General features: G+C 33.1%; 1 protein-coding gene across 2 annotated transcripts in view; it reads right to left on the reverse strand.

Moving 5' to 3' along the window:
* Positions 1–17,418, reverse strand: part of LOC132758492 (uncharacterized) — a 47,403-nt gene that overhangs the window by 12,057 nt on the left and 17,928 nt on the right. For both annotated transcript variants that reach the window (XM_060750171.1, XM_060750170.1), the window contains 3 exons: positions 16,429–16,535; positions 15,991–16,219; positions 5,520–5,640 (listed from right to left, as the gene is read on the reverse strand). In XM_060750171.1, coding sequence (XP_060606154.1) covers positions 5,520–5,640; positions 15,991–16,219; positions 16,429–16,535 — 457 coding nt within the window. The remainder of the gene's footprint in view (positions 1–5,519; positions 5,641–15,990; positions 16,220–16,428; positions 16,536–17,418) is intronic.

The raw sequence follows: 17,418 nt of genomic DNA on the forward strand, positions 1-17,418 counted from the left end.
GCCATGGCAACCAGAGTTCTGCATGGAATGGAATTCTTTGAACAACTTTGTTAAGGCTTCACACAAGGAACATCCCTGTGAAGTTTCATCATGATCTGCCTTATGGTTTCAGAGGAGATGCCGTTTGAAAAATGTGAACGGACAACGGACGACGGACGACAGACGACGGACGAAGAGTGATCCTAATAGCTCACCCTGAGCATATGCTCGGGTGAGCTAATAAATCACAGTGATGCCATAAAAGTGCAAAAATATATCATTATCTCTTTGTAACAATAAAAGATCTACTTTAAGTATATAATAGTGTCCATGAAACAAGACTTGCTAAAATGTTGAAGTCAAATCAGTTTCAAATGCATTTCCACTTCTATCTTATTTAAAAAAAATTGCCAAGTAATGCAAGAAGAAACTGCATCATTTAAACCTCATTGGTTTCTTCAACAGCTACCATTATCTGCTGCTAAAACTTTTATTTTGTAAACAGAATAACTGAGTAATATTATTACTATTTGAAGTAACCAGCTGACAGGACTAAAATTATATATATTTATCTTTAAAGATTTTTCTATAACACTGTATAACAATTACATCACATACACTTTGCATACTTTTTTACTGTGTTTTAAAGACATTCATTTGCACGTAAAATAAAATCTGCTTAAGTATTTAAAAAAATTTAAATTTATCAATTAAATGAAGATATTAATAAAATATCACATTTTCAATGTTTCTTTTAATATTTATTTTTTATTGTAAGAGATCATTTACGGAGTATACCACATGTCTGTGTTTCTGAAAGTCATTATTCTAGTGAAACAAGTAACTGATCACTTTCTATGTACATGAACCATTTTAAATAAAAGCTTGGGATTAAAGGAACAAACCCCACTGAGTTACAAAAGCCTAAAATATGAATTTCTTAAAACAGGCAAAGATCTGCAAGAAGTGATTAAAAAAATACACCAAAAAATATAAATCATATTTTTGTGTTGTTCTTAGCCCGATTTAGTGAAAAGTGATGCAATACTTTTCAATTTCGGATCATTTTTCACAATTAGAATTATTTTTCTGGAAAAACAGACTGAGGTCTTGAAATGAAATAATGTACATCTGTTTTGGTCTAGACCTACATCAAATGGAACATTAATGTCGAAAAATGATATCTAGCCCTGTCCAGGCACGAAATCTCAGCTGAGTCCCTTTCAAGGCACATTATGCCCAAGAAAAGAATTATTTTTGCCTTCTTTAGAAAGGGTTTTATGATGTATAAATAATAGTTTTAGAGCATTTAAGATACATATCACACGAACAAAGTAGCACTGAATGGGAAATTATTTGTCATTAAAGTAGCAAAATATAAACAAAGCAGTATTTTAACTGCTACAAAAAATCATTGTACTGTATTAAATGCCAAAAAAAAAGAAACAAATAATGGCTCAGCTGTATCTCAAATGTGTAACTTTTTGGAAACTGTAAAAGACCACAAAAAGCTTTAGAGAAATAAATATTAAAGCATTTCTGGCGCGTAATGGGCCTTTAAATAAGACCAAAATGCATTTAACTAATAACTCCTGTATGTTGATTGAGGCAAGCTACTTAATAATCAGGTGTGAGTGTATTTAATACTGCCTGCTGTGATTAAATTCTTTTTTAAAAATATTCTTGGAAAAGTTTACAAAAAAATATTCTGCAAACTTATTGCCCCTTAACTTTTAATAGTTAAAGTTAATTATCTTTAAAACTTCAGAATTTAAATTACATACATGTAATTGATGCTATAATTATAGAAACATCCCTATTGTTATCAATAGTAAATTTCAAATTTGAGGGCTTCAAACCAACTTTTACAATTTGGTAATTGAAACCCAATAATCTAATTATGGGTAGGAATAACAAGACAATCTAGAAAAGGGGTGATCTGGCAGAAGTTAACTAGCATATGGCACTTTTCATTTAAAGTTGTTTAAAAATGGTTTAATATTATCTACATCATACCAGAGAGACTTTTTAGACATTATTTTCATGGTTTACTAAAAAATTTACTAAAAATCTGATTTGAATTATATAATCCTACAAGCCACTTTATCATTTAGGAAATAATGTACTTAATTTCAAAATTGTCATGTACAATTATTATGATCATAAGGAACAACACAGAAAAACTATTTGCTTTATGAGACCTATAAATTTAAATGACCTTATGTCTTGCTAACTTCTTTTGAAAAGTAAACTAACTAAAACTAGGCAAGTTGTATGTGAGTCTTCTATATCTTACTGACGTTCACCGCCAAAAGTGTTGTGGGTGATAGCATGGGAATTGAGACACTTCTTAATCTGTTAGTTGTTCCTATACTATTGAGTCAATGCAATTATTTAATCTTAGCAACAAAGATTGGGATATAGCCACTTACTTACATTATGTAGAAGAATTGTTGTGAATCACACCATTTGATATTTTATTAGATCTTAAAGTGGTAAACCACAAATCAGTCCCCATTATTTTCCATGTGAGAAGGGCAGAGAAAACATAATGACTAGTGCATAAGGAGTCAAAGTACTTAAAGGTTTTTAATGGATGGCATGTTTTTGAAAAACTGCTCATTAATTAGTTTTTCACAAACAAGCCAAGTGATCTATATAGTTATTCAATAAAGCTAAATTTTTCATTCGAGCACAATCCCTTATGCTAACAATGTAATACTCTATTTAGAGAAGATAGACAACACCCCACATGTCAAAACATATTACATATTTATCAGGGGAATTATAATTACTTGCTGCATACAGCTTAATTTCCTGATAGAAAAAAAAATTACGAAGCATTTGAAACAATTACATGTATAACGAACATTTTAAATGTGCACACATTTCAATACGTTACACATATTTTTGAAAATCAAACCCTACTGTTATGTAAATGCATATATATTAAAGTTATTGCGCCTATTCAGCTAGTCTAAGAAATGATGGCAAAAAAATGATTGCAATCACCTTTCAAAAATGAAAGGAATCAATGAAGGAAACAGAATGGTAACATTCACAAAAACTTCATTTTTCATTTTCATACAAGTCTTAAATGACACACATGATAGCTATGCTTTACTGGTTCAATGTAATTACAAAAGGTCCTAATGTTTAGACAAAAACTAGTGTCTGCAGCAATTTCAATAGTTAAAAATATTTGTCAAAAATTCTTGAATACATTAAGCACTTAATTAATTTAATTGTATGCTAAACTTATTTCCAATAAGAATAAATTAAAACTTAAATAAATAAAAAATTTAACATATATTTCAATATATTGAATAAAATAAGTTATGCATTTATCATATAATTAAGGTCTGAATATTACGTCAGAAGGTATAAATTTCGATGTCACATTCTAGAATTGTAAATACATTGATGAAGACTTTTAGTTATTTCTTGAAAAATCATTGAACACGTTAACTACTCTATTTTGATTGAATTATATGTAGACATGGTACCATATTGCATAACAAACAATGCCAATGTTTAATGTAAATCTTACTGCAATATGGGCGTAAGTATACTTACACCCTTATTGCATATAATATTATCTCTCAAATTATATGTAAAAGTTATGCAGCAAGGGCATAAGTAATAAAATGGCAAATAAACTGTTTTTTACGTTACTAATTTTGATGTTGTTATAAGTGATACTAGTATTTAGAATGTATACTTTCATATCACAAAACAAAATAATGTAGTGGGAATATACAAAAACAAGAAAATGAGTTGTTTTTTTTTTGCTCTACTGTAAAATTTTCAATAATGTAGTTACGCCCTTATTGCGTTAAGCCATCGATATACCACTAAGGAATATCAATGACCGGGCCAAATTTGACCCTTAGGGCTTTCATTTGAACAGACTTTATAAACATCCACAAGAACAATCAATGACCCCTGGGGCCGGGGCAAGTTTGATGCTAGGGCATTTATTTGAACAGTCTTGGTAGACATTAACTAGAACATGTGTCATGCCAAATATCTAAGCTCTAACTCTTTTGGATTTCCACAAGAATATTATTTTGGTTTACTATATACCTACATAGAATATCTATGACCCCTGTGTGGGCCAAATTTGACCCTAGGGCTTTTATTTGAACAAACTTGGTAGACATCCACTAGAAGATATTTCATGCGAAAGATCTAATCTCTCCCACTTTCGATTTTTTAAGATTTTTGTATTAATGCAAGAGACATACCTGCAAAGTTTCAACAAATTGGGTCAAGTGGTTTAGGAGGAGAAGTTGTTTAAAGAAATTGTTGACGCACACAAGCACTGACGATGTACGACGGACAATGGGCCATCACAAAAGCTCACCATGAGAAAATTGTCCTCAGGTGAGCTAAAAAACTTACCTTAAAAATAATATTTAGAAATTCGATCATTTTTCTTGGATGGTAACTAATAACCTGAATACATCCATGTGTTTTTCCTTTATAATGCTATTTGTATGAATCTACAAATAATCTAGCTAATCTATATAGACACAGCCCAGAAGTGGGCCATATTTTGATATGCAAAACTACATTTATCATGAAAATTAGGCAAAAATCATTTATTTCTTAACCCTTTACCTCATATATACACGAAACAACTCACTTTCGACCCCCCCCCCCTTTTGTAGGCCTGAAATAGTAAAAAAAAGTCATATTTGGGCCCCAAACACATGTTTTCGTTTGAGAAATGTTGCTAAAAAATGTGAGCTTTTTTTCGGTGCCGCCCCCCCCCCCCCCATCCAAAAGATTCATCAGGGGATTGCCAGAAGGGGGATGTGCCTGCCAGAAGGGGGATGTGTCCCCTTCTGTTTGGGGGATTTGAAGGGGGCGGAGTCCCTCTCATCGCCAAGAAAATTTTGGACTTGTGAGAGGCTAAAAATGACCCCAGGTCGATCATAAGGTAACGTGTAACCAACGCTGAAAAGCCTTTGACTCTATCTCAATCCCTTGAGATTGTTGCAGCACTTTGAAATCAATTTTGATGGAAAAAGTCGAGGCAAAATAGTGATTTTTGGCAATTTTGAGATGTACCCTCGTTGCCATAGTAACAGGAAATGTAAGACTGAGCATGTCATTACAAAGGCAATGGATGATCCAGTCAACATTTGTGCCAAGTTTGATTAGTATTGAAGCATTTTTCATAGTTTCATGGCAGTTTGAACTTGTAACAGGAGGCTTTTCAGTGAAAACGGTCATTTTTCACAATATGCTCATGAGGGAAAGGGTTAACTAAAAAAATTATAAATGTTACAAAACAACAATTTTTCACCAAAATTAGGTGAGAGACCACATGTTAACATGGAAAAACTAGATTTTGGGTGATTCCAAAGTTTTTCATTATTTTTTGTTAATGTTAAATATCAAGGATTGACACTTTGTGTCAACTACATTTATTCTTTAAATCATAATTCAATTTGTTAGTTATTCATTTACTGTTCTTTTGTTCCATTTCTAAATACTTAGTAGTCAGGCAACTTGAACCTTAAAATACTTACCTTTTGCGTCTTCTTCTATATTGACGTAAGGTAAAAAAGCAAAACGCCGCCACAGATAAAACAAAAAGACCACCAACAACATAAACAATGATAATGACTCCAGCTTTAACCTCTTTTTCATCTGCAAATAAATGTGTGTTTTTTAATCATTTTTTAACATACATTAAAATGATCACCGCTTAGCGTTTTTAATTTTGTAGATAGTGGAAATCACAAGTGCCGTAAATTCAAATGATAATACGACCTTTGTTAAATATCAGAACGTCTTTTTTCAGAATTCTGATGCATTGTATAATTATTTGTGAACTTGATTTCAGAAAATAAATATAGTTTTTCAACTGCAAATAATCGGGGTAAGAAAGGTGGAATGTTCATCATCACATTGAGCCATTTTCGATTTTAAATGATTCAGTGTTTATAAATATTAGGGCAAGATGGCCCTATATTGCTCACCTGACCCATCGAACTCATCTGAGCAATTACCTAGACAAGCATCCTGACCAAGTTTGATGACATTTGATTCAGAAATGTGACCACTAGAGCGTTAACAAGGTTTTCCCACATTTAGACCGTATGACCTAGTTTTTGACTTCATGTGACCCATATTCAAACTAGACCTATAAATTATCAAAACAAACTTGCAGACCTATCTCAAGGATATTTGGATCAAAACAGAAGCCACTAGAGTGTTGACCAGATTTTTCTATTTTTAGCTCCTGTGACCTAGTTTTTTATCTGTGATGACCCATGTTCAAACTCATCCAAGCAATTACCTAGAAAAAAATCCTGACCAAGTTTGATGACAACTGAGTCAAAAATGTGACCACTAAAGTTTAACAAGGTTTTTCCTTAGTTGGACAGCGTGACCTAGTTTTTGACCCCAGGTGACACAAATACGAACTGTATCTAAAAATCATAAAAAACAAACATTTAGACCAATTTCCAGCATATTTGGATCAAACTGTAGCCACTAGAGGTTGAACATAATTTTTTTTAGCTCCTGTGACCTAGTTTATTATCCGAGATGACATCTGTTCGAACTAATCCGAGCAGTTACGTAGACAAGCATCATGACAAAGTTTAATGACAATCGAGTAAAAAATGTGACCACTAGAGTGCTTACAAGGTTTTTCATTAATTGGGTGGTGTGACTTAGTTTTTGACCCCAGTTGACCCAAATTCTTTCTTTGACTAAGAAATCATCACAACAAACTTTCAGACCAATTACCAGGATATTTAGATCAAAACAGTAGCCAGTAGAGTGTTAACAAGATTTTTAGTATATTTAGCTCCTGTGACTTAGTTTTTCATCCGAAATGACCCATGTTCGAACTCATCAGAGCAATTACCTAGACAAGCATCCTGACAAAGTTTGATTGGGCAGACAACAGACGATAGACAACGGACAACGTCCAACGGACATTCAACGATCCTAAAACTCACCCTGAGCTAAAAAGTATAGTGTTCAAGCTATCTATCACATACCCATTCCTAACTCCGTAAATATGGAATTGCAAGGCCGTGTATATATTTTGACGTGACGTCATTTACATCATACAAACATAGTGTAAATACCCCTAATGTTAGCGTTATACTAAGGCGCGTCAATGAAATACAAGCAATTATCATAGTATTTCAAGCAAGCCATAAGTCCCCTACCAGTTAGAACCTCAGCAACATTTTGAAGGGCCATTGGCCATTCAATTATGCAATCGAATGAATGAATGACATGTATGGTATTAAATCTTTTGAGTTCTTAGTTTGTCTGTATCATAGTAATCATAAATGTTTAAGTTTCCCTGCCTAGTAAGGGAATTAATGTATATACAACAGATAACCAAAAGGTTTAGTTTTCTCAGGATGAATAAGCATAACTAATGTTTCAAAAGTTCTTTAAAAACGATCTCAGGAAACAGTTTTTATGAACAGAAAGACGGACTGAAAGACACTCCAAAGTTATTTTTTCAAACATCCCTGTTACCAAAATATAATATGTTTAAAAGAAAAATTCTTAAAGGGGGAGATAACTCTTGAAATAAAGATGCTAGACATACAAATATTGTCATACATGATGTGAGTGTAACAAATAACAATTATTTTAAGTTTAAAGATACCATTTATAGTCACAAAGAAGAAAAGTGAAAAAAATTATAATTTTCAAACATACCATTAACATGTATAGTAACAGAGATGAAAAATAATATATATATATATATATATATATATATATATATATATATATATATATATATATATATATATATATATATATATATATATATTATTTTTCATTTAATTATCTCCCTTTATATATACTTTATCTGTCTAAATTCATTGTATCCTACGGATCTACTTGATCTTACGGGATCCAGTTGACTTTCGGAAATAGATATATAGTTCTCTGGTCCCAATCAGTGAAGAAGACAATAAAATTGGCATCGTTGATTTGTGAGACATGATAGCAGAGAACAAACTCTATATATGCGAATGTTGAGCTTGTTTCAATGTGTAGTGCAGTTTGTGACTGTATATAAAACTGTTCTGAAACCATCATTTTGTGATGGTGGATGAGCAGTGGCTATGCTTTCATGACTGTTCTGCTAGGCGCTGTGCCGTAATTGGACTGGCATATCGATGTGGTGGTATGTGTGTATATATTCTCTCATTTCTATAACAATCTATCTGCACACTTGTATCTTAAGTGCTCCCACGCAGGGGAAAGTATAACTGTATTGAATTTAATTATCTCCCTTTATATATATATATATATATATATATATATATATATATATATATATATATATTGTAATGCAGGTGTTGATAATGAATGTTTGTTTGAATTTGAAGTAAATCAATGAAGAAAAAAGAAAGTGAAAGAATGAATAAGAAAAATTAAAAGTTTAAGGGGGACATTATTCTTGAAATATAGATTCTAGATATAAACCTTATCATGATGTTATGATGTGGGAGTTAAAAAAGTAAATCTTATAAGGAATGAAGAAGTTGGAGTGAAAAATACCAATTTCTCGAAAAAAAATCTAAGTTAAATGGGAAAAAATATGGAAATAGTCTTTATAGAGTACTGAACTTTCTCACAAATGATTCGAGTGATAATAAGAAACATAGATATAGAGTTTGAAGTAGATACATTTAGAAATAAAGAAGTTATTAAACAAGATGGCCAAGATGACCCTAGATCGCTCACCTGACACATCAAACTAATCCGAACAATTACAAGCATTCTGATCAAGTTTTATGAGAGGTGGGTCAAATATGTGACCACTAGAGTGTTAACAAGGACTATCCATATTTGAGCAGTGTGACCTAGTTTTTGACCCGAGGTGACTCATATTTAAACTTGATCTAGGAATCATCACAACGAACTTTCAGACCAATTTCCAGGATATTTGGATCAAAACAGTAGCCACTAGAGTGTTAACAACATGTTTCTTTTTTTAGCTCCTGTGACTTAGTTTTTCATCCGAGATGACATGTATTCAAAATTATCCGAGCAACTACCTAGACAAGCATCCTGACCAAGTTTGATGACAATTGAGTAAAAAATGCGACCACTAAAGTGTTAACAAGGTTTTTACATATTTGGGCCGTGTGACCTAGTTTTTCACCCAAGGTGACTCATATTCAAACTTGACCTAGAAATCATCACAACAAACTTTCAGACCAATTTCCGGGATACTTGGATTAAAACAGTAGCCACTAGTGTTAAGAAGATTTTTCTATTTTTTAGCTCCTGTGACCTAGTTTTTCATCCGAGATGTTCGAACACATCCGAGCAAGTATCCTGACCAAGTTTTGAGTACAATTGAGTAAATAATACTTCTAGACGGAGCAGTATTTGCCCAAAAGTGATTTTTTACTAAGGATGAAGCATTTGTAAGACATGGGGATTAAATAATTTTACTATGACAGATGGACAGATAGCCGCCAGGTATAAAACATAATATAACCAAATTTTTTAGGGCATATAATTAATGTAGTCAATATAAGAAATGGTCATCCTATGAAGTGTGACAGTTGTAAAACTGTTAACAATATTAAGATCATTTGATATTGACCTTTGACCTTATATAAATATGGATCTTTTATTCAATATAGGTAATCATCCTATGAAGTTTGAACACTGTAAGCCACATGGAACTTGTGTTATGCCCCAGAAACCACAATTTTCAGTGATAAGGTCATTGTTACCCTGCCGTTTGATTTTTTTAGCCTTAATTCAATAGGGGTCATGTATTGGACATGGCTATTCATCCTATTACAGCTGTAGGTTGATTAATACTTAAGTAATTGAGAAAAAATTGATTTCAGTTTTAAGGTAATAGTGACCTTGACCTTGTGACCAAAAAATCAATAGGGGTCTTCTACCCAATATGGACAATCATCCTGTCAAGTAGAACTTAAGTTATGCTCCGAAAACTGTTTTCAGTTTTAAGGTAAAAGTGGCCTTGACTCTTGACCTTGGGACCCCAAAGTCAAAAGGGATCTTCTACCCAATATCGACAATCATTCTATGAAGTTGAGTATTGTGGGCCAAATGGAACTTAAGTTATGCCCTGGAAACAGTTTTCAGGTTTCAAGGTAATAATGACATTGACCTTTGACATTGCGACCCCAAGATCAATAGGGGTCTTCTACCTAATATGGACAATTATCCTATGAAGTTTGAATATTGTGGGCCAAGTGGAACTTAAGTTATGCTCCGGAAACTGTTATAAGTTTTACGGTAATAGTGACCCCAAAAACGATAGGGGTCTTCTACCTAATATGGACAATCATTCTTTGAAGTTTGAATATTGTGCGCCAAATGGAACTTAATTTATGCCCCAGAAACTGTTTTCAGATTTAAGGTAATAGTGACCTTGACCTTTGACCTTGTGATCCCAAAATCAATAGGGGTATTCTAACCAATATAGACAATCATCCTATGAAGTTTGAGTATTGTTGGCCAAATGGAACTTAAGTTATGCTCCAGAAACTGTTTTCAATTTTAAGGTAATAGTGACCTTGACCTTTAACCTTGTGGCCCCAAAATCCATAGGTGTCTTCTACCCGATATGTACAATCATCCACTGAAGTTTGAATAGTGTGGGCCGAATGGAACTTAGGTTATTCTCCGGAAACCAATTTACTAACGGACGGACGTGCCAACATTTTGGCTTTATGTGCTTTTTCTTTGATCTTTATGTGGCAATTTGCCCCATAGTATAGTAAAAATAACCACATAAACCGGTCGGTGTATGGGATTTCTTCCTTATTTTAACTAAAATTATGGACGGAATGAAACTCAAAAACTATTGGATGTTTGCCCGGACAGATGGACAGACAAACAGATGGAGGGTACCTTTAAAGTCCCTTCCTGTTAAACCGGTAGGTGACTAATAAATTATTTTGAACTTTACACAGTCTTTATTTGGATATGTGTTAAATAGTAAAAGGCTATTTTAAATATTGAATATATTTTCACGAAACATGATAAAATGACACGTATTTTCACGAGCCAGGACGGCAAGTAAAATTGGTGACATTTTCTTATGTTTAGAGAAAATAAATACCATATTTCACGTTTTTAATTTCATTATAAAAGAAAACAAGAGGGCCATCATGGCCCTGGATCGCTCACCTGACACAACCGCATCCCAGCAATGTGTGAAACAAGCATCATGGCCAAGTTTGATGACAACTGAGTCAAACATGTGACCTCTAGTGTGTTTTAAAGATTTTTCCATATTTGGGCAATGTGACCTAATTTTTTGACCGGACACGACCGATATTCAAATTTGACCTAGAAATCATCAAAACAACCTTCCTGACAAATTTCAAGGGAAAATTTGGATCAAAACTGCAGCCACTAGAGTGCTAACAAGCTTTTTCTTTTTCTAGCTCCTGTGACCTCGTTTTTGACCGGAGATAACCCATCTTCGAACTTGACCTAGAAATCATCAAAACAACCTTCCTGACAAATTTCCAGAATATTTGATGACAACTGCAGCCCCTAATGTGTTAATAAGCTTTTCTTTTTTTTAGGTCCTTTGACCTAGTTTTTGATCGGAGATGACCCATCTTCGAACTTGACCTAGATATCATCAAAACAACCTTCCTGACAAATTTCCAGAATATTCATATGAAAACTGCAGCCACTAGAGTGTTAACAAGCTTTTTCTATTTTTAGCTCCTGTGACTTTGTTTTTGACCGGAGATGACCCATCTTCGGACTTAACTTAGATATCATCTAAACAACTTTCCTGACAAATTTCAAGAATATTTGGATCAAAACTGCAGCCCCTAGAGTGTTAACAAGCTTTTTCTATTTTTAGCTCCTGTGACCTAGTTTTTGACCGGAGATGACCCATCTTCGAACTTGACCTAGATATCATTACCATAACCTTCCTGACAAATTTCCAGAATATTTGGATGAAAACTGCAGCCACTAGAGTGTTAACAAGCTGTTTCTATTTTTAGCTCCTGTGACCTAGTTTTGACCGGACATGACCCATCTTCAATTTTGACCAAAATATCATCAAAACAACCTTCCTGACAAATTTCCAGAATATTTGGATGAAAACTGCAACCACTTGAGTGTTAACAAGCTTTTTCTATTTTTAGCTCCTGTGACATAGTTTTTGACAGGAGATGACCCACCTTCGAACTTACCCTAGAAATCATCACAACAACTTTCGTCACACATTTCCAGAATATTTGGAAGAAAACTGCAGCCACTAGAGTGTTAACAAGCCTTTTCTATTTTTAGCTCCTGTGACCTTGTTTTTGATCGAAGATGACCCATCTTCGAACTTGACCTAGATATCATTAAAACAACCTTCCTGACAAATTTCCAAAATATTTGGATGAAAACTGCAGCCTCTAGAGTGTTAACAAGCTTTTTCTATTTTTAGCTCCTGCGACCTAGTTTTTGACCCGAGATAACCCATTTTCGAACTCGATCTGTATTTCATTGAGACAAACATTCTGTCAAAGTTTGATGATGATCCAATCAAAACTGTGACTGCTAGACTGTTAACAACCCAATTGTTGACGACTAAACGACGCACGACGACGGACGCCGGACATAGCCTCATCACTATACCTCACCTTGACCACTTCGTGGTCAGGTGAGCTAAAAAGGTTTCGACTCCCCTTGCTTGCTACACAACTGCAATTGTACAGCGAGCAGTAATATATTGATTATTTATTTATTGGTGAGTGAAGCGGTTCAATACACATGAAATTTGTGTGTGTTTATATTATTTCATTTTTTTTCGAGCAAAATACAGAGTATTTATGGTGAAATAAATGTGGCATTTAATTAGTTTGCGGCAATGAAATAGCGGTCTTGTTTTGACTGATTTTCTACCTGCTGTTTGACGCTACATTGTGATGTTACATAAACAACGCTTTGAACGTATGTAAAGTGTTAAATGACTGAATGACTCATTTTCTTAGACCATTTTCTATCATTCTAGATTGTTTTCAAAACAAAATTCAGCAAACGTTGTTTTCCATTTATCAGGTTTTTAAACAAAATGGCAAAAGAAAACCCTTGAAATAGTTTTGACTCTGCCCACTTTCATATTTATATTTCATATTTATTGTTAACAAATATGAAATATATATGACTGATATAGCACTCTATATATTTCATTGGTAAAACAAAATAAAACAAGAGGGTTATAATGGCCCTGAGTCACTCACCAGAAACAACTGCTTTTCAGTAAAAGATAAAGACTACCTTAGAATGCTACAAACAAAGTTTGGTGAGCATCCATCAATTAGTTCTGTAGAATCAGACATTAAAAGGTATTTCTATTTTTAGCTTGAGCGGCCCCTAAAATGGGCCAATCAAATTAATATGAGCAAACTTGATAAAATACTACATAAGAATGTTACAGACAAAGTTTGGTGATCAACCATCAATTATTTCAGTAGGACATGATGTTCAAAGGTGTTTGTTCTATTTTAGCTTAAGCGGTCCCTAAAACGGACCAATCAAATTAATATGAGCACACTTGATAAACCACTATACAATGCTACAGATAAAATTTAATATGAGCAAATTCGATAAAGGACTACCCAAGAATGCTACAAACAAAGTTAAGTTATCATTCATCATGTAATTTAGTAGTAGGAGATGTTTAAGGTTTTTTTTATCTATTTATAGCTCTGTTGACCCCTAAAAAGAGCCAATTGGAATGGCATGAGCAAATTTAAGTGTGACTGTCACAAGGATGCTACAGACAAAATTTGAGATAAATCTGCCCATCAGTTTCAGAGAGGAAGATGATTGTTGACGAATGACGATGGACCACAGATGACAGACGCCGGAAAATCCCCCTTTGATACTAATAGCTCACCCTGAACCTTCGGTTCTGGTGAGCTAATATCATATTTGTGTAGGTTTATTACTGAATTTATATAACTCGTTGAACAAGCAATTATCATAGTATATCAAGCAATCCAAAAGTCCCCTACCGGTTAGAACCCCAGCAACATTTTGAATGGTCATTGGCCATTCACTTATGTTTTTCTTTTAAGTAAATTTGTTGAAAAAGTTCTTTAAAATGGATCACAGGAAACAGTTTGTATGTACAGACAGACAGACAGACGGACTGAAGAACACTCTAAAGATATTTTTTAAACATCCCTGTCATCAAAATATAACATTTTTAAAAGCAAAATTCTGAAAAACCAGATAACTCTTGAAAAAAAGATGCAAGACGTGATACATGATGTGAGTGTAACAAAGAACAATTAGTAATGAAGGTGTTGATAATGAATTTTATTTTGAATTTGAAGTTAAAGGAAGATAAGAGAATGAATAAGAAAAAATAAAAGCTTAAGGAGGAGATAATTCTGGACATATATGGATTTATAAACCTTGTCACATTATTATGATGTGGGAGTTTGAAGACGATCCTATAATGATTGAAGAAGTTGGAGTTTCTCGAAAAAAGTCAAAGTTCAAAAGGGGCATAATTCTGGAGATAGTCTTGCTAGAGTATTTAACTTTCTCACAAATGTTGAGTGATAATAAGAAACATATATATGAAGTTTGAAGTAGATACATTCAGAAACAAAGAAGATATTAAAAAAGAACAATATTGTTTTCATGAAAATTCTTAGTTCAAGGGAGAAAATTCTGATAAATTTTGTGCTAGAGTTGTAAATCTTGTCACATATGATGTGGTTGATGACTAGAAACTTATATTTATAGTTTGAAGAAAATACCTTAAAGGGACTTCACTGAGTTTTGTTTTAAGTGAAGGGACCGAAAATATTTTTTTCAAGATTTTCGTATAACTTGATATATGTCTAGACCAATAACTCATCTACAAAATTTCAGATCATTCGCTCACTCCATTTCCCAGAAATAGTCGATTTTATTGTACAAATTGGCCCAATAAATGAAAACCGTTTAAACGCTTTTCACTAAAATCGGCAAAAACTCGCATACAAATCGATTATCTATTTAATACCTACGAGTATTATATTTATATATCTTCTATTGCTTGGTTTCAAATTTAAATGTACCAGTTGATTTAAGAAAGAATTTCCAAATTTATTATTTTAAGCTATATGACCTCAGTGGAGCTCTTTTAAGAAATAAAGAACAAACAGTGAAAAAGCGTAAAAAATAGAATCAGAAATCTTGAAATTCAGTCTATTTGTTGCCATAGCAATCAGAATTTTCAACATAGGAAGAAAAGAAAAGGACGTACATAATCTCCAGGCTGCCATCTACCCATATTTCAAGTTTCATGAAACTATTTCCAGTACTTTTTGCGTTATCACTGGATCCAGGTTATGTGTAAAATTTGCCATATTTTCAGTCTATTTGTTGCCATAGCAACCAGAATTTCAACATAGGAAGAAAAGAAAAAGACGTGCATAATCTTCATTGTGCCATATATACATATGTCAAGTTTCATAAAAATATTTTCAGTACTTTTTGCGTTATCGCGGGATCCAGTTTTGTGGACGGACGAACTGACAGACGGACAGACGGACGGAGGGTAAACTTAAAGTCTGCTCCGGAAAACCCGTAGGGGACTAATAAAATAATATTTTGCCATAATATAACTTTATTTAATAACTTGTTCAATAAATTCAGTATTGAACCTACACTCATTCAATATGTTCTATACATTGTATATCTGCTGCAAGAAGTATTTTTTAAATTTGAACAAGCATGCTTTCCAAATATATGTAAGATTCTTAGTATATTTCGGAGCAAATTGCGCATACACAAACGATTTTGAACAGAAGAATCACTACTTTAAATTCAAGCAAATGATCTTAATATTTTGTTTTGAACATTTTATTCTGTATATGATCAACGTTCATGTTCTTTAACATCTCTTTGGAGAATCTACCTTGTTTTAAAAAATATTTCACCAGATATAGCTTTAGACCTTGTAAGCAAAGGCATGGTGCGTATATGAAACATAAAATTTACCCTGTTCTTCAATGATATACTTCTTAGCTGTTTTGAATGATTCCTTGCTTTCATTTCCATATATAGCTTCAATTTTTAGAAAGTAGTTTCCGTTCTCATTAGGTTTGGACGTGACTATCTCAGTATACTTTACTTGTTGGTCATTACCACACTCAAAGTCGTCAGAACAACTGCTTTTGTATGGCGTACGGAATTTGGGTATAATTTCTTCCTCAATTGTACTACCAGTCTATATAAAAAGACATTTGTTAAGTGAAATAAATAAATTATTCAGATGAAACTATCATACAAAGATATTTATTTATTAAATACAACAAATATATATTTCAATATTTTCAATCAATATTGCAATTGCGTAAATTCCATTTCATTATTACAAATATATACCAAGAAGACAGTATACTTTTAAAAGAAGATCGCAATTAATGGGGAACATACATATATCTTTTTCCATTTAAACAAAACATGTGTGTTGTTTGAAATGCAACCAGAAATCGCTGTTATTGTCCCAAATTTTGTATCTTCTAAAAGTACGGGCTCGTAGTCTGCAAAATAAAAAACAAACAAAAACAAATTGTCATTTTACTCATGGCAAATGCTTGGTAATTGAGGTTGCATTATAATATTGCAGTTATCATAATTATGAGAGTATATAAATATATACATGTATATGTTAAACAGACTTTTATTGCTAGACCCTACAACTTCAATGAATACAGAGATTTTTAAAATTTAGATTTGTCACTTGATATTCAATTGTAAATCTTTTTTGCTACTATGAAATATACTTATTAGTCTGAGAATGGGATTTGATTAGACAAATGCAAACTGATATTCTATGAAAACCGAGTTTACCACATTGTGTTATACTGTCCCTAACTTGACATTATTATTCAAGAATTATTTTTTTAGTCCGGACGGCAGGAAATAAACTCTCACACGCTTATCATAGTAGTGGATAGTTAATAGCATTGACACTTTATATTTTTGATGTGTCACCTCTACAGAGTAGTGGCAACATATAGGGATCACTTCTCTATCGTATGTCTGTCAGTCCGTCGGTCTGTCTGCCCCTCACAAAACTTGTTCGGACTACTCCTCAAAAGCTACTGGTGCAATTTCATCCAAACTTTACTTATCATGACCAATCTATATACCAAATATGAAAACTGTGGGTAAATGGAATCTTAAGTTATTGGGCGGACAAACGTTTTGAAGTAAAGGCCCCTGTGACCTTGACCTTAGACCGGGTGTTCTCAGAATCAATAGGGATCATCTACTAACCATGACCAAACTAAATATAAATTTCAAGACTGTGGGACAAAGGAATCTTAAGTTAATGGCCGGACAAAACTTTTTGAAGTCAAGGCCCAGGTTACCTTGACCTTTGACCCGGTGACTTCAAAATCAATAGGGATCATCTACTAC

This window comes from Ruditapes philippinarum, unplaced genomic scaffold (genome assembly GCF_026571515.1).
Source record: "Ruditapes philippinarum isolate M1 unplaced genomic scaffold, ASM2657151v2 ctg2551_1_1_1_1, whole genome shotgun sequence".
Lineage (NCBI taxonomy): Eukaryota > Metazoa > Mollusca > Bivalvia > Venerida > Veneridae > Ruditapes > Ruditapes philippinarum.